Source organism: Heliangelus exortis, chromosome 4 (assembly GCF_036169615.1).
Source record: "Heliangelus exortis chromosome 4, bHelExo1.hap1, whole genome shotgun sequence".
Taxonomy (NCBI): Eukaryota; Metazoa; Chordata; class Aves; order Apodiformes; family Trochilidae; genus Heliangelus; species Heliangelus exortis.
The window spans coordinates 5068445-5086483 of record NC_092425.1 but is presented as its reverse complement, the minus strand read 5'-3'; the positions used below and the strand labels follow the sequence as shown (position 1 = coordinate 5086483).

At 40.0% G+C, this 18039-nt stretch overlaps 1 protein-coding gene and 1 long non-coding RNA gene across 3 annotated transcripts in view; one reads left to right on the top strand and one right to left on the bottom strand.

The window, feature by feature from the left end:
- The window catches only part of UBA6 (ubiquitin like modifier activating enzyme 6), a 27800-nt gene extending 9761 nt beyond the window's left edge, over positions 1 to 18039 (bottom strand). The window contains exons 1-21 of one of the 2 annotated variants that reach the window (XM_071742747.1): positions 18020 to 18039; positions 17081 to 17221; positions 14621 to 14683; positions 13146 to 13240; positions 12295 to 12323; positions 11425 to 11519; positions 10833 to 10944; positions 9750 to 9830; positions 9034 to 9156; positions 8681 to 8804; positions 7353 to 7456; positions 6095 to 6157; positions 5088 to 5164; positions 4356 to 4422; positions 3780 to 3923; positions 3087 to 3154; positions 2725 to 2803; positions 2415 to 2495; positions 1974 to 2051; positions 1527 to 1708; positions 837 to 942 (exon numbers count right to left, since the gene is read on the bottom strand). In XM_071742747.1, the coding sequence (XP_071598848.1) occupies positions 837 to 942; positions 1527 to 1708; positions 1974 to 2051; positions 2415 to 2495; positions 2725 to 2803; positions 3087 to 3154; positions 3780 to 3923; positions 4356 to 4422; positions 5088 to 5164; positions 6095 to 6157; positions 7353 to 7456; positions 8681 to 8804; positions 9034 to 9156; positions 9750 to 9830; positions 10833 to 10944; positions 11425 to 11519; positions 12295 to 12323; positions 13146 to 13240; positions 14621 to 14661 (1749 nt within the window). In that variant the 5' untranslated portion in view covers positions 14662 to 14683; positions 17081 to 17221; positions 18020 to 18039. Of the gene's footprint in view, positions 1 to 836; positions 943 to 1526; positions 1709 to 1973; positions 2052 to 2414; positions 2496 to 2724; positions 2804 to 3086; positions 3155 to 3779; positions 3924 to 4355; positions 4423 to 5087; positions 5165 to 6094; positions 6158 to 7352; positions 7457 to 8680; positions 8805 to 9033; positions 9157 to 9749; positions 9831 to 10832; positions 10945 to 11424; positions 11520 to 12294; positions 12324 to 13145; positions 13241 to 14620; positions 14684 to 17080; positions 17222 to 17475; positions 17613 to 18019 lie in introns of those variants that run through there. The other variant, XM_071742746.1, reaches the window with a different exon arrangement.
- On the top strand, positions 9762 to 12999 carry LOC139795757 (uncharacterized). The gene is made up of 2 exons (XR_011725677.1): positions 9762 to 9900; positions 12459 to 12999. It is a non-coding gene; the product is annotated as an uncharacterized lncRNA (long non-coding RNA).

The window sequence follows — 18039 nt, the reverse complement described above, 5'->3', positions numbered from 1 at the left end:
ATACCACTTCCTCTTTATGAAGAATAGCCTAAATGCAGCACTGGAAAGCAAAACCAAGCTCACAAACAACGGAATAAATTGCCAGGCAGCTTTTCCAAGATGTGTAGTTTGCATTCACATATACTCTCAAGATGAAATACTTCACTTGAGGCCAGGAAGACCTGAGCAAGACTGATAGGATGCTCAGAATCATGTCTCTGTATCCACATGCCACCATTTCATGGTGTTCTCAACCAGCAAGTTTCTATCTTGTAATGGCTCCCAAACACTTAACCAAGAGATACTGCAAGGAGTTTGAACATTCATTTCCCCCTTTCCCATTCAAACAGAACTGTCACAAATGCCTGTAGAAACTGGCAGAGTAATTCCTACTATAGAGGCTTGTTTCTCCTACCTGTCTGGGGAGGTGACAGTCACCAACAACAGAATGAACAGGCAGGAAGCAGTTCTAAGGAAGAAACTTTCAAGTACAAAACAGTTTCCAATGCAATTGTGGGATGAGATTCTTATTTGTAAGGGAAGTTTCAAGAGAGAAGGAAAGTCAGTCCCTTGGAAACACTTCGAAATTGGGACTTTTTCCAAAGCCTGTGTTTCAGGATTTGTATGCTATCTGGTTTTAAATTACTGGCCTAGATGTAATCATGAGCTAGGGAACAGACATTATCTATAACTCCAGTCTGCTCAGATTTTATTTCCCATGAACTTTTCCTCAGAAATCAAGAAGGAAATTCCTCCCTAAGAGTTCAGATCTTCAGCAACTCAAAACAACTCAAACAACTGAAGAAACAGAGGACACAGTGTGACTGGATACAGAAGTGATGGTCTAAAACACTTACATGACTATTATAGGACTCTGTCAGATGGGGCACAATAACTTCTGTATGTCCTTTTGTTCCCATAGTTCCAGAGTCTATAAGAGGACGCAGGTTTGCTACACAACGACTGACATGGAAAGAATAACACATTAGAATACAGTGTGATCACAATACTCTTGCCTTGCAGACATTACCAGAGTGTAACCAGAACTGACTGACTTTAGGCAGTTTCAGAAAAGTGGAAGCTTACACCAAACTCAGGAAAAGAAGAGCTTAAACAACAGCAGCTACTTCAGATTAGATCAGAATACCATAAACTTGAGCCTACCTGGATTAGGAGCATTAGTGATTATTTTTACATGTAAATGTCCCTACTTATAAATGTAAGGCATATACTTATGCATAAATAATTCAACCTTAAGACTGCAACAATATTTTCTCCTTTATCAGACTCTGACAGCTATTAATTTCCAAGAACTCACTCCAAGGCTCTCTGCCATGTAAACAGTAGCAACTGTGCAACAGCATTTCCACCACAAGTATAAACCCCTTCCTCCCTCCCCAGCCAGTATCCCTATAAAGGAGCAAGATAAATCTGAATAACTTGCTACCAGGTCTTAAAAGCAGCTGCAAATCAGGAAGATTATAAATAACAAAGCAGAGTTCACAAAAGAACATGAAAAGAAGTCCCTGCTTTGTTTCCACACCTACCTATCAATGTATCTCCTTGCCTCAACATTGTCCAAAGCTGTCACAATCACATCTTGCTTGGTATAGAACTCATCACTGTAAGTGTTCTCAGTGGCTGGACAAACTTTATTAATATATGAGTCAATCTTTAAGCAAGGATTGATGCTCAGAGTTGCTTCTGCTGCAGTATAGCTTTTAGGTTTCTGAAAGTATAAATACATATACATATATCAATAATATTCAGATAAGGAACACCTGGGACACACAAATATTGACATCATTTGATGATTAAACAACAATTCCCATTGAGATACCAATGTAGTTTTAGGTATTGTTTTAGAAGATACTGGATTTCATTACTCCCTTAAAGTCTTTTCTGGCCAGAAGTACACACACTCAGAAGTGAGTGAGAACACAGGACAGGGAAACAACAATAGCCCAGGAAGTTTATTGAGCAAGAAATCCTACCTGAATGTGATGAGGTCGAAAAAGAAACTGCCTGTTCAGGTTGGATTTCTCTATCAAGTCTGGATCTGTAATTGTAACCTAAGTCAGAAGGGGCAAAAGCAACATCTGAAGTTACAATTTTAGTATTGAGCAATAATCTTGATTAAATCTCTATAGAAACTTGTCAAAACAAAGCACTCCTGTTGGCATCCATTCTGGTTAACAGGTCTGTCTATACTGACTGATTAAATTTAGTTTAAAAAATCAAAATATAGCAAGACTGCTCCAGGTGTCCTCAGCTTCTAATCTCCCTCTGCTTCTACTATATGCTAAAGCCATTTTCCTCTCCACATAGAGAATGACCTTGAAAAAACACTTAAGAGTTTTCACATTATAAGTAGTCTAATGATTTAATTATTTCTTGTCATGTTACTTTTTAATAAAAGTGAAGAGGTGAGTTACCAATCCTTTGTCTTGTCCAGTACCAACACCAAGAAGTGCAAAGTTCTTTAGCATTTCACAGCCTATTGCCCCACAGCCAACCTAAACAAAATGATATTTTGAGAGTTAGAAATGTAAGAGAAAACCATGAAATCACTTCACCATAAGTGAAAACCACAAGTGTAATAGACAAATCCCCTTACAATTTTGGACTATTTATTCTGCAGTGGCCCACATCCTCAGGGCAGCTCTCATTATTTTTAACACAGTGGATGTCTGCTCTATTGACAAAGCATTTGCAAGAAGTGTTAACAGTGTCAATCCAACTCACCAAGAAAACATTCAAGTCACGCAGCTTCTGGCACAGAGTTTCTCCAATGCAAGCCCTCAAGGCATCATATCTATCTCCCCTATGCAGACACAGGTAGCAAAACCAGAAAATTAATAAACTGCCATTTATCACAGCAGTATCAGTGATGCCAAACTGCACTTTGACATAACTGAGGAAATCAGACTAGGCCTGCTATAATTCCTATTCCCCCCATGCTCAAACAGGACAGACACACACACTCAACCCCAAACCCGTCCCTCCAGCAAACAGCACTGAACTAACTTTGAAAGACATTTTCTGTCTCTCATATTGAGACTCAGATGTGAACAGCAAATGAAACAGGAGATTGTAGCTATATTTACCGTGGGAGAAATTCTTCAGAGCTCATCTTTTCTAGAGGTGTTAAAATGTCTAACGTATCTATATAGAGCTGCAAAAAAACCAAAACAAACATTTTAAAAAATCTGTGAAAAACATTTTTATTTTGCTTAAAAAACTAAAGTATTTTCAATGTACAATGTAGAAATTCAGAAGCACAAAGTTTCTACTATTAGTGGAAGACTACCGCATTCAGTTCCCTACAATTTTAGTTGACAAGAAAAAGCACCTAGATGAAGAAGGGAAAAAAGCTCACTGAAATGTGAGCTGCAAGGTTTCAATTTCTGGCCAGCAGATTACTCCTCCAAATTAGGCTGTGAAGTTTTTAAATCCAACTTTATTCTGACAGTTACCCAGAGCCTGAAAGCACTGCTGTTATGTGCAGTAGCTTAAGTTGGCATCTGCCCTATATCACCCATTTGTAGTCATGCACTGACAGGCCAATGCTCTCCTTGCTTGTGAGGAAAAAAAATGTGTTGTCTAAACCCTAAATATGAAAATTTTCACTAAAATCGGCTATTCTACACATAAAAATCTTTTTTTTTTTTCCTAAATTCAGTCTCAAATATATAACACAGGGGTTGCTCAGGTTATTTTGATCACAGAGTATATACACACAACCATACTTCCTTAATATCACTGTCAAAATGAAGATCCAAAAGCAAAACCAGCCTTACCCACTGCTGCAGTGGAGAAAACTTTCCTGTTACTGCTTTCAAGACTTCCTGGCTAGCAACACCACCCACTGCTGCAGCCAGAGGAGCCAGAAATCCCTGAGCAGTCCTAGACAGCCATTTCACTACATCTCCATTCACCTGAGGCTGAAAAACAAGATGTAGTAACAACAGGTTTATGCTTTCAATTGAGCAAGTCAGTGCTTGACAGTGTCATGCACGTTTGTTCTTCAGTAAAACAGAAATTATTTCACTCTGAGGAGCAAAAATGTTTCCAGCTATTACAGACCACTGCATACCCTGTATTTGTAATCAGCATAAAAAGCAGATTCACATAGCCAGAGGATTCAGCCTTCATGTCAGGTGAGCATGTGGTTGAACCCAGGCTGAAACACCATTCTGTTTCCTCACATGGCCTTCAGAAATCCACCTGATCTATCTAAAGATGGATACAAAGACCAGAACAAGGTCTTTGAACAAGGTCTTTAGAACAAGGGCTAGCAACTAAAGCACGACCTTTAGGCAAGTAAATGAGAGCATAAAAAAAATGACTCATAATTATGATGATTTCTTACTCACTTTGTTTTCCAATGTTTCACTTATAGACACAGCTATTTTCAGCATTTCCTCAGCATCTTGAAGGCATCTAGACACCAGGGGACAAAAAATAATGATAACTTAAACATTTCTGAGTCCTTCTAGAAACACAATGCTCAGAGAAGAATGCACTAGATACAGTAGGAAGAGTGTGAAAATTTATACTGGCTTTGAAAGTGAGCATTAAAGATGCATTTCTAAATGTTATGGTTAGGGCTCAAGCACAGGAGTCTCAGGGGAGTAGCAACTCCAGTCATATGATTTGTACTATTTAAAAAATACTTATACTTTTTTTTCTTGTTCAACTAAAAATTAGGTGAGAATTACAGCTGAAAAAAATGCTAAAAATGAGAAACAAAGCCTTCAGATCATTAAATTTAATCAATACGCTACAATAAAGTTCACAAATCCCTGGAACAACTTTTCCTTATTAAGCTCACAATGTGGAAAAACTGGAACAGAGGAGGACTTCCTTCTGAAGGATTTTCTGTCTACCTGGGCTTGGAAAGTGCTACTGCTATATTGGAAAAGCCTTATTCCCAATCCAGACATGAAGATGGTAACATTTTTCATCTAGATTTCAGCTTTTCCTTTCTAAGTCATCTGTTAAGTACCAGACAAGCAAGGTAACCTGCTGCACATCAAACCACTAAGTACAGTAACAGGAGAGACCTCTCTGATTCAAGGCTTAGCAACACAAGCCTCCTGCATTACCCAATGTTCGGTCCACGACCAAAGCTCTCTTGGAAGTGGTTCAAGGCAAGCATGGCAACATGGATCTGCAAAGGTGCCTGTTAATGTAACAAGAGTTGTTGATGAGTTACAAACTCAAGAAAACTGAAGGAAACCAAAGAAACTATTTGAACTCTTCTGTTATCATTTCACTTCCTTAACTCTCTTAACCATACGGTGCAAAAAAGTATAAATAGCATTAAAAAGTGAATTTGAAATCCTTTCACTACTGTTTTGACAAAATGGGACTATTAAATATTATTCAGTTGTAATGCAATACCCTTTACACATCCAGTATCCACTTCAAAAAAAATTCAACTCAAAAGACTTTAATTCTAAAACTCAAAAATGCTGCAATCTTCTTTTAACTGGACACTAGAATGCATTCCATTTTGTGAAACATCAATAACAAAGCCCAGTATTAAGCATCAAAGGGAGAAAATCTAAGTCTAATCAGGACCTTGCATTATCAAAGAAACATAAAAATAATTAGGATTAACATTTTTTAGTTTAAGATTTTGATGAGACAGATTGACATGCCTCACATGTCCATAATACTTAACTAAAATTGTGTTAGAAATAAATACTGCCAGCTTCCTCTCAGATTTTAAAATTACCCCTGAATCATCTTTTCGAAGAAGAAAGAATTTATTCTTATACTGTTAACTCCAGTTTCCAACCAATCTGTCATCAACTTCCTGTGATTATCCCAGCTTTGATCCCAGAGTGATTTGTTTCAACCAAACAACATTAATTGCAGGAAAAAATCACTGCCTCACTCTCATAAATGAAATACTTATCAAACCCTGAAATTTTAAACAGTAGGATGAGCTATGCATTTACAGTATACAGGTAAATGCTGTTATTTCACACTTACAGAGTACAGTTAAGAAATTATATTGTTCTACACAGAAAGCTGCAGATTACATTCCATGTAGTTGAAACATGAAAGCGTTAATGAAAATCCCAAATCCCCACATCCCAATTACCTCAGGCTTGCTAAAATCCGCAACAAGGCAAAGTGGATTTTTTATCTGCTTCTCCAACCGTTCCTGGAAAATTAGAATTCATTATAAAAACACACCCACTTAAGGACATGACAGTCACTGCTACCTGACAAAACAATACTCTTCCTGGAGAGATTAAGAGCCAAATAGCCTTTCTTAATAGCACTGCTATTACTCTCTACCTTACCAATGCCACAAAAGATGCATAAAATAATAATCTGATGCAAGTTTTGTCGGTCAAAAATGGTCAGGGAGATGTTTTACATCCTAGTGGTGAGACCCATCTCAAACTGCCCTGAGGTTATAAAAGTCTTATAGGAGAACTGAGGGAACTGGGATTTAGTTTAGAGTGGAGAAGGCTGAGGGCAGACTTTGTTGCTTTCTACAACTACCTGAAAAGAAGTTGCAGTGAGGTGGGTGCTGGCCTCTTCTCCCAAGTCCTAACAATAGGACTAGAGGAAATGCCGTGAAGTTACACCAGGGGAAGTTTAGACTAAGATGAGTATTATGAGGAATTTCTTCACTGCAAGAGTAGTCAGGCACTGGAATGGGCTGCCCAGGGAGGTGGTGGAATCACCATCCCTGGACATATTCAAGAAATGTGTAGATGAGGCACTTGAGGACATGGTCTAGTGGGCATTGTGGATTCTGTGATCTTAAAGATCTTTTCCAGCTGTGACAACTCTGTGATCCAGTGAGGATGGCTACTGGAGATATTACAGGCAATTGGCTCTTTGCTTGTAAAGCTTCCCCACTCAGGAAGAACAGGAAGCTATACCTTCACAGAGACAAAATACTGCACTGTGCATTCTCAGATCAGAAGCAGCTGGGCCTCACACACAGTTTTTTAGAAGAACATTTGAAGGCAGACAGGATCTGTTTTCTGCAGGCCCAAAAAAGACACACAATAACATGAAGCTTTCAACCCTTCTTACACAAACTCATCCAATTGCCTCTTTTCAGAGGCCACCAAGAAACTCCATAGGGCTTCACTGTGTCCCCAGCAGTACAGAGATATGCTGCCTATATGTTTTTTCCTTTACCCTGGAAAAAACTTTAAAGGTAACTTTAAAGTATTTCCTGCTCTATATGGTTTAGTAAAGCAGTATCACTATTCTTCCCCAATAAAAGTAGTGTAAACAAAAATTGCAGGTAACGAAATCACTTATCTGCTGAACTTTTTTTCCAGTACTCAGACCCTTAACACTCAAGAACTTCATATGTGCAAGCAGACACTTACAAAGTAAAATATTTTGGGTGTCTTCACTTGGACAGCTATGCCTCCATGTAAGTAAGGCTCCATATGTGATGTATCACCAATGCTGAAGGAATAAGGTGACACCACTGAAAAAGACAAACAGTGATTTGCAATTAAAAGTGTCATTAAATAATATAATTCTATATACAATAAAGTGGGGTATTGCTGATGTTTTTTATGCTGCAATTTTGACTGGGCAAACTTGCTTTAAAAACAAACATAACTGATCCTCCTAACTAAAAAGATTGTCCCTCTCTGCCAGTTTCTAGGCCAAAGGATTAGTTCCACATGATCTGTTACAAAATAAACTTTTTTAAAGAGGCAGCAGATTTAATAAGAATTCTGATGACCACAGCTCTGTAGCAAAAATTAAATCACTCTCAGTTTTGTTTTGACTGTATCCAGTATACTGCTCAGAGTAGGATTTTAACCCTGTGAGTAGAGCACAGGCAAACAAAAAGAGGAGCTGGAGCACTGATGTCACATCTCTGCTCTCATACCACTGCAGCATAATTCAAATAGAATAAAAAGGCACAAAAAATGTTAGCTCATGGAAAACTGAAACAAAAAGGTAGATCATGATTAAGAGGAATGAACTGAACACAGCACCAATATTAGCAAAACATCAGGGACCAGAGAAAACACCATGTTTCAACCACATGTTTCAAGAGTGCTGTTTAACTACAAAATAGAACCAAACAGCCAGCCCCCAACCTCCCTCTCTCTTCTGTTGCAGACAAACAGGTATTCAGCTCTGGGAATGGGGCAACTTCCCAGCATCCAAAAGGAACCAAATAGTATGCCTTGAGACATGCATGATGCAGACCAAAGCAGGATAAACATAAATCATGAGAATCACTTCAAAAGCATGCTTAGAAACAAAGTGATGTCAGTGCATCCCTGTACACTTAAAACCCAAAAACCTAGAAGGCACACAGCAACACACAAAGTGGTGTTAATTTAGTCCAAAACTATGAAGGAAGCACAGGCATTACTAGGCCCTCCAAAAGACAAAGCAGTTTCATCAGCAAACCAGTAACTAATCAGAGAGCCTTCCAATTAGTTTTCATCCACTGAGAGCTCCCACTGCTCCTCAGGCAGCAAGATGACTTTGGAAAGACTTGACCAAATGGAAATGGAAGCAGGAAGACCTTTGCAGCAGAATGAATTTTTTTCTGCAAGCTCACTGGAGGTCTGAACAACTCAGCACTCTCTCAGCTACAGCTGTCAGTAAACGACACTGGAGTGAGCTAAAAAAAAAAATTAGGCCAAAAATTAAACACCTTGCAAATGAGTTAAAAACAGCTTACCTGTTATTTGGTGTGTGGATCCATTTAAGCATGACATTCCATTGACTTCCCGAAAGGTTAAGAACTGTCCTGTTTCAAGCCTGTGGGGATGATTTTCAAGGCAAGTGACAACACCAGGATTTGACTGAAAGCAAAAATTGCAAAGTTAGTGTAATGTCATGGAGACAGCAGTACATTGAAAATAAAAGGTTGCCATTTAACTCCTCAGTTTGGCCCATAAGAAAACCAAACAGGAACACCTTCCATTAGACCAGATTGCTCAAGACCCCAGCATAGTCATGCTTAACCACATACATAGTCATTATAAAAAAAAAAAAAAAAAGCAAAGCAGCACAAAGATTTATTTCCCTTACTTGTGTTATATTTGAAATGAAGATCTCCTTTGGCTCCTCTCCTGTTGTATCCAGCACTTCAAATTCATCACCAAAGTCACAAAACAAACGTGAACATATTCCATACACATCTGCACTGATGAACTATGAGAGAGAGTAAAAATCATGAGCATCTCTAAAACACCACAAGCCCAAGGAATGACCTCTTGTCCAAGGCTAGCAGGCTTAACTTCTACAGTGGAAACTTGTCACATGTACCCAGACCACTGACCTATATAGCACAGCATTCAGGACAGACTTAGAACCTGCAAGAGCATTTCAGAATCCCTAGGCAAAAAACAGGAATTGCACCAAAACACAGGGGAGTACAGCCATTTCCACTTCATTTACATTTGGTTTAAATATGTTCTTCTGAAACAGTTACAAGTTAATGGTGAAAATTGTTTCTTTAGCAGAGCTTCTGCTTCATTTGGTTTTGTTTTTTTGTGTTTGTTTGGTTTGTTGATTCTTTTGTTTGTTTTTTTTTTTTTTAACAACCAAGCTATAGTTACCTGAGCTGGTATCCAGATAACACCAGACACACATACAGAGTAGCAGCAGTGTACTCACAAAACTTGTACTGCTCCATCAACATGCTGTCTGCACAGAACTACATTCCTCATAACCATCTGTTTCTATTTCTGGGTAGAACATGTTGCTCACTGTACAGATCACCATGTATTTAACTTTTCTCTTACCTTAATAGGTGGCTGTTGAGCATGACAGAAGTCATTAATCTTCTTCTGCAGCAACAGACTTACTTCAGTCAATATGACACACTGAACAAGAACAGAAATCAATCTTGAGACACTGAAAGCAATGAAGAGGCTATGGAAAAAAGTACTAACAGTAAGTTACTCAAGGGTTCCATTCCTTTCCCACACACATAACAGAGAAAGCAGTCTTGAGCCAGTTTTCTCATTGCACATTAGAACAGATGGGTGACTGCTCCACAAATACTGGAGCAGATGAGCAAGGGAAGACCAGCAAATCCTCATTCTTTTTTGTTGCTGTTGTTTGGTTGGGTTTTCTTGAAAACAATTATGAATCATCTCATGGAAAATGTTGATCTTGAATTTTAAAGTTATCAACACAAACACACATGATACATATCAGTGTACACTATGAAGTCTGCTCAAGCTTCAAGTACTGGTGATTATTATCAAATTGCAGACATACAATTTCTGCAAGCATCCTTTGAAAGTTTAGGATACTACTAGGCTACAAGGCACTGTGTCCCACTCAGATATATATATGGCATATTAGAGCTGACACATTCAGAAATTTGGTGAGCTTGGGTATAACTGATAAAAGTTCTCAACTCAGACTGAGACACACGCACAGCCAGGAAACAGCTGACTAAACAATTGAAAACATTTTCACTCCACCAGAGGAGCTTATGTTTCATTAGGTAAATACATACACACATACATAAATGATAACTAATTATATCGCCTGACTTTCTAACTGCCACAGAACATCTGTGCTATGTAGCTGCAAAAAGAAGTCAGATTCACTTAAGAACAAAGAAAATATAACAACCTGCCTGGTAATCTCAGCTATTTATTGTCACAGTAAACTCTTTAAGTATATAGGAACAAAAAACCACTGTTGCAGCCTTGCAAAAATACAAGTAGTCCAAATACAAGCCCTGCTATTTTCTTTACATCATCTCACAATGCCCATTAAAATCTGTTTTAATTTTATTTACTTATGTAAAAAAGTCAAATTTGCTTGCTCTGAGCAAAACTTCACACACAACTGCTTTAAGAGTGACATACCTGGTACTGCTTTAGAAAAGACAGATCTGTGGTTTCACAGAGTGGCACAGTTGATGCTGCTACATGGACATATGGATTGAGTTCTGCAATACGATGAAGCGTGGCCTCAGCCCTGAAAGAACAGTGACCTTCATACTTTTATACAAAATTGTATTTCCAGTAAAGAATTCCACACCACACATGCCCTACAAAAGCTCCTCAGGCAATCTCCTGGCAACAATCACCAGCTCATTAATTCACACTTAAATTTCTAGCAGCTCTGAGATAAAGCAGCTCTGTCCAATAAACAAGAGGATTCACTGATGGTCTGGGGCCATGACTGTCTGGCACAGATGGCTGAGAAAGCCCAAGGAAGAAATACACCCTGGTGCCCACTATTAAATTTACATTACAAGCTCCCAGCTGTGAGAAGCAAGATGGGACAGGACTCCAGCTCCAGCTCCAAGCTAGGGCTGTTACATTCCAGAGGAAGGGCTTAACAAGTATTTGACATGAATTAGCATCTCTAGGACAGTGAGCTGTTATTTTTGCTGCTCATGAACCCGTTACTCCTAAAAGTTTAGTCCTCCCTCACTCCAAAGACTACACCAACCTGTTTCTTTGACTGGTAATATCATCTTCATGGATAAAGAAGTTGATCCCCAAATCCTGTTTCGTGCACTGCTTGGTGTCATGAACTGTAAGAGCCTAAGAAAGTTGGACAAAAAGCATTTACTGGAAAAAGTGTACATGGTCAGAACATCCAAAAGGATAAAATGGAGGACTAGCACTGCAGAAGGTTTAATTGTACCATGTATAAGAACAAGTTTCTCCAACATTTTTTCCAAGAAAATTCTTACTGTTTAAGAGACAGAATCACATCTGGAATATGCAGCTTATTAAGCATTTTCCTGCCAGCTTGAAAGCATTTAAATATCAAGGATGATTTTTGCCACACTGCAATTAAGGGACAACTGCAATCTGCATATTGATGGACTCCCAAAACTATAAATCCTCTTTTTTCCTTAGAAAAAAGAGTTTTAAAGGACTTCTCCCCAGTAAACTTAATCCCAGCACCACAAAAGCAGTTGTTGGATTAAAACACCCATCCATCCTAAAACCCACACAGAAGGACCCTGATGAATGACAGAACAGGTTAACATATTTTTAATAGCTTGCCTTTACAGAGTTTATACCACTCCATTTAGGAGAGGCCACTTTATACAAAAGGATTCAGTGTCTGATCAGCAGCTGGCTAAAATATTATATGAGGTATTTCTGAGTGCAGTGGGCATTAACTTAAGACTCAGACTGTATCACTAGAACATCAAGATTATTAAGTTTTCACCTCCAGGTTCTCAAATGTTTTGCAGTCCTTCAGTGAGAGAACAGTTTCAGAAACTTAAGATTAACTATCAAGTAGTGTTTTCCCCTTCTCTCCAGCTCACACAAGAATACCCAACAACAGAACTGTTTTACATACCTTTACACCAGCCAGAATGATATTTTTAGCTGAAAAAAAAAAAAAAAAAGAGAGAGATACTGTTGCAGATTCTTGCAAATCTGTAATTGAATAGTTAGGTGGGTGGACAAGAACAGCATTAAATTGCTAAGAATGTCACAGCTTAAGGGTTTGTTCTTTTTTAGGTTTGGCTCAAGAATTCTACACCACCACTGAAAGCAGAACAACACGGGCAAGGTTAAAAAGGCTCTCTGCATTTGTCATTTGTCAGCTGTTCATCCCACAAGTGTGATTACAGAGACAACAATGACAATAAACTGCAAAATCCCATGATTCTGTTGTGGCATCTGTTGCAGGGTACCATTAAAGCCAACTGAAAAGGAATTAACCCTGATAAGAACCAGCCAAGACAAGTGTTGCTCATAAAGAGTAACAGAAACTAAGGAGTCTCTTGCACCAAAGTAGTTACTTATTTTTCACCAAACTGAACTTGCTCTCCTACCCTCCCCCCCTGTCATTTCCTCCCTGAGGATAATTCAGGCTGTCCCTATTCCTGCGTTACATTCATTGATATTGATACCTAAAGGAATAACTTGGATGATCTACCCTCAACCTTCACCCAAGACATGAGATTTTGGGTACGGGGACTGGGTCCACAGAAGCACATTTTACAGTCAACTTTGAAACGCTGTTCTAGTAAAAAGCATACCAGAGAAAAGTCCAGAATCTGTCCTGCATCTGCTATGTTACTCATCTGCATCAGGAACATGAAAATTCCCAGTTCAGACATGGCTTTTATATGTAAATTAAGCTTTACAAGTATTCTGGGACAGTATGGTGGCATACACTTAAATAAATGTTACCTAACTTACCAATCTCCACACCAAGCCCACCCACACCACTCAGGAATACGTGGGACTGAGCCATCTTCTGCATTGCTGTGTCTCCCAGAACATACCTCTGACGACTGCAGAAAATATAAATTCAGATCAAAACAAGACAGAAATAAAGCCAAGAGCATAAGAAAGCAAGTCAAGAATTCCCAGTCACTTCCAAAAAGAGTACAAATACTTTCAGTTACTCTATCATCCCAACCAGTTGCTAATTCAGTGTCAAACTCCACAGATGAGTGTGTCACTGGTGACACATGCACAGCCCTCTGTTTAACAAGCAACTGTACAGTGCTTTGGGAAATAAATGTGTCTCAAAAGTAATATAGGGATTCACAGTCCAGACAGTGAAATGCATTTAATACAGAACTTATCAGTGCTACATTTTAGAAAAGAGAAATACCTTCTAATTTTAAATCAGTGTAAAAGCTACCCAGGAGAGCAGGCTATTAGGATTAATTGCTGAAGACAAGCAAGCCAAAGAATTTGCTATCAAAAATCTTCAAACCAGAGGGTTCTGAAGCTTTGGTAGCGACATCCTGAGCTCTGAAAGACTCCTGGTTACCAACTATACAATTAAACTATTCTAAATACCACCTTTCCCACCAAGGAAAAGTCTGACTTCCAGAAGATCCGTGTCAAAAAGTAAAATGATACACACAACACAGGAAGCATTACACTGATTTAAAAAGAAGCCTTGCTTGTTCAGCCTTTCATCCCACCACATTTTTCTAGGGACACCATTTGTGTCAGTACAGGCTCTCTGAACTACTGCTGTGACAACTGATCAAAGGTGTACCCAGCTAACAAATTAAAATAAAAATAATAATTTTTTTAATCAACCAAAAAAAAAAGTAAGACCCAATACTCTTAAGTCTGAAGGATAACAGAAATATTGATGATGTACATGAGGACAGAGAAGTATAGTAAAGATTGAGGAATAAATGAAATTATGGAGGAGATGAATTATCTAATGTCAAAGACAGAGGTGAAAAGACAGTGAAGAAGGATAAGGAACAAGAAAGACAGAAGTATCTACTTTGTCAAAGAGGAAACACGCTAAAGACAGAAAGAAAATTCAACATCTGCATTACAAATAAATGGTATTATTTCTGTTTCCCCAAAAGCACACATTAGTGATGCCACTGGAACTTGGTAGAGCTTTTTTTACTGGTCAAATACTAATAATGATCAGATGTTATGAGTCCAGTACAGGAACAGTTTTATAGAAAGAAGTACTGTATCTTCAATTGGCTGACTTTGCCAAGAAGTGGGTTCTGTTTCACTTGCCAAACACTTTGCTTCTTTTGCCTTACAACAGGAGGGACACAGCAGCACAAGTACAGACATCTTTACCTAATCAGCAGCAGACAGTACATAGTGTTTTCAAGTCTTGCCTTTCATGGTGTAAATACTACTGAAAGGTCACAAGCATTACTTAAAAAACAGGTACTTACCTATACAAAGCATCATCAATTTCCATAGAGTCTGCTGCCATGATGCAGTGTGATTTGTTTAAACTACAAGGGTTACAGAAAGAAAATTCTGCTTACATTGGATGTGATTTCACAGTTGCCCCCCTACACCACCCTACTCAATTCTTCTATTCAAGAACTGAAAAACACAAATACACATGAATTACTTTTAACATTAAGAAGCCTACAGAACACCACAGCATCTATGTAATTAAAATGCACAGAAGCCAGAAGAACCCACAAACCTTAAATACATAATTAGAAAGGATGGATAAACATACTGATTTCCCCACTGAGAAGATGCAGGACTTGTATTTCCCACAGATTAAAAGTAGGATTTCGTTTTATATTAACAGTTGTAAGCTGTAAGTTGTAAGTTGTAACTTGGATCTGCCTGATTGGTGATTTTTTTGAAGACAGGAGATCCCTGAATGACTAAGAATAGTTATTTGTGCTGGACTATTTTTGTGTTAATTGGTAATCCTTAGGAAACAAATTACCCTTTCAGGTATCTGAAGAAATCAGTACCCAAAGATCTGAAATGCAACATTTAACTAAGACATCAAGTTAAACAGTTCATTGACACTTTAAGAAAAAAAGATCATTTGTGTTTTAAGGCCTTCAGTCATTAGCAAAAGTTTTTAATTGTTAAGTTACCTTAGTGATAAGTGAGCACTAGGATAAGGAACAAACTGGGTAGCTTTTTTCTTAGTTATGCAGCTGGGAACTGGTGCTTCCTGAATGCCACCAAATACAGGATGAGGAAAACAGACTCCACGTTTGGGTAAGAACTTAGGCTCCCATCACTGTCAGGAAGGTACACATCTTACTTAAACTCCATACCCACAGGCTTGGACATCAGACATGGCTGACAACCCTTTCTCCTACAAGACTAAAATATAAAGGCCCAAACATGGTAAGGAGTGTTTTCTCTGAGACCACAGGTATACCCTAAAAAAGCTTTCAACACAATCCTGAAGAGAGGTTAGCTCCTATTTACTATTCAGATGCCCTTGGCAAGCATTTTAACATTTCTGAAGTGTGGCATGTGCAGTCTGCCATTTGGAGACTACAACATTTTGATCTGAAATGTGTCCTTTGGATTGTTTTTAGGAGGAGTTAGAAAGTGCTGAATTTGAAAGGGACAGAGTAGCACAGCAAGGGACATTGAAAGGCAGCCACAAATCTCACCAGTTAAGCTCTTTACACAGTGTGGATACCAACTCCTACATGTAAGATATCACACAAGACAAGCAACATGAGGCACCACCATCACAATCTACACCACCAGTGACTTCAGGGCAGCTCCCATGCCCATACACAACCACGCAATACCAATATTACTGGATCAACCTAGAAAGCAGACCTCAGGCCAGAGAGCAACACACCTTATCTCATATGCACTGCCTTCAGTCTCTGCTTAGGTGAAAGCCTTCCAGCCACTGCCTGGGGCATCAGAATGGAAGTTTCTCTCAAAAAAATCCAGCACCCTCTCATAATGCCCCAGAGCAAACATCCCTGAACTGTTCCACTCCTCCACAAAGAGCACAGGCACTGTGGGGCTGCCCAATGTAAACAGATCGTGGCACTAAGATGAGGAAGGTGATCCTCCCCTGCACAAAAACACCAAAAACACACAGCTTCCTCTGCTGTGGTTGCTGACAGCCATCTCAATCATTGTGCCCTCCCAGACAGCCTCTTGTAAATGCAGATGTGTGATCAACCCACAAGAGAAGCTTCTCCACCTGTATCATGCAGATCCATTTGGCAGTGGCTTTTCCAATATATTTATCAACTTCCAGTTCTCCTGAATTTTTTGTTACAGCACTGAGCTGCTTTCAGTGTACCCATCAAGTATGGCAACATCACAGAATCACAGAATGTTAATGTTGGAAGAGACCTCTGAGATCATCCAAGTCCAACTTTTGACTAACACCACAGTCAACTACTAAACCATATCCTTAAGGACCAGGTCCAAATGCCTTTTAAATGCCGCCAGGGATGGCGACTCCACCACTGTCCTGGGCAGGCCATTCCAATGCCTTCTAAATGGCTCCTTCCAGAACAGGAACAGGACAAAGTTTTCTTAATATATTCCTATATCCAAGCTGTATTTATCTTTTAATTTAACTGGTGCTGGATCTGCCTCAAAAAAAGGCAAGTAATGGGTGGGGGAAGGAAGAAGCCATTCTAACATTATGTCCTAGTTCTTACCAGATGCTCTACATTCACACATTTGCCCATTTGCTTTTTAAAGCCAACTCCATCAGTTTTATGCCAGACTCTGTAAGAAACATCCTTCATTCCTCAAAGCCTCAGCTGCTGCCGGGACATAGTGAGAAGGCACACAGTGAGAAGGTTACCAAGGGCCAAGATGCTCTGGTGGGCAGGGGAAAAGCAGAGGAGCTGAAGCTGTAAGGCCGTTTTAACAGCGTTTCTTACCTCCAAGTCAGGGCTGGCAGCAGAAGTATCAATTCCTTGTTTTTCAGCAGGCTGGGATGGCAGGGAGGCCTGGATGCATCCCACCTACCCAGGGTTTTCCAGAGGCGATCTCAGTCGGCGCAGTCTCTTCCCGTTCGGTCGCTGAAGAGAGAGAAGGCGCTCAGGCTCACAGCGAGAGATAATGGAGTCAAACCCACACCTCCCATCCAAAGAGTGGCACCGAGACACAGCCGAAACCAAACCAACCCGGGTCCCAGCAGACCCGGACCGCTCGGAACCCCCACCCATCTCGACGTCCCGGCTGCCGGGGTGCTGGGAACCGAACCGCCCTAGCCCCGGACTCGGGGCCGCCCGCCTCGGGGCTCCCTTTGCTTAGCCCCGCCGCCAGCGCTCACCACGGCGGCGGCCTGGAACAGAGATGGAGGCCCGGAGGCTGTCGGGTGAGGAGACAGGAAGGGGATAGGAAACGGCAGCACCGGAACCACGGCGCTTCCCCGCCTGCGCCGATATGAGGGGCCGGGCTAAGGCCGCCCGCCTCCTGAGGGGAGGGGTTGGGCCGCCATATGGCGGCGGGCCCCGTGCCTCTCCTTAGTGACCGGAGGGAGTTGCGTAAGCCATTGAGAAAACGACCCCTTTCTGCCCCCAAAATAACACAGTGGGGTGCTAAATAAGTAAATAAATGAATAAGAGGTTTTCTTTAAAAGTCCTTATGGGGATCAAGCGTTACCAGATTAAAGGACCAAGCGCACGGTCTTGAGTCTTGCTCCTGAGGTCAATGTCCCCTTCCCCATCAGGCGGTTTGACCTTCCTTAAACATAAACCCTGCCTTCAATATAAACCCTGCCTTCAACATAAACCCTGCCTTCCTTTTCGTGGCCACTGAGCGAGACGGAGTTTAAATATTAAATATTAAATTTTTAAATAAGTAAATCTTAATACCATTAGCACATCTTGGACAA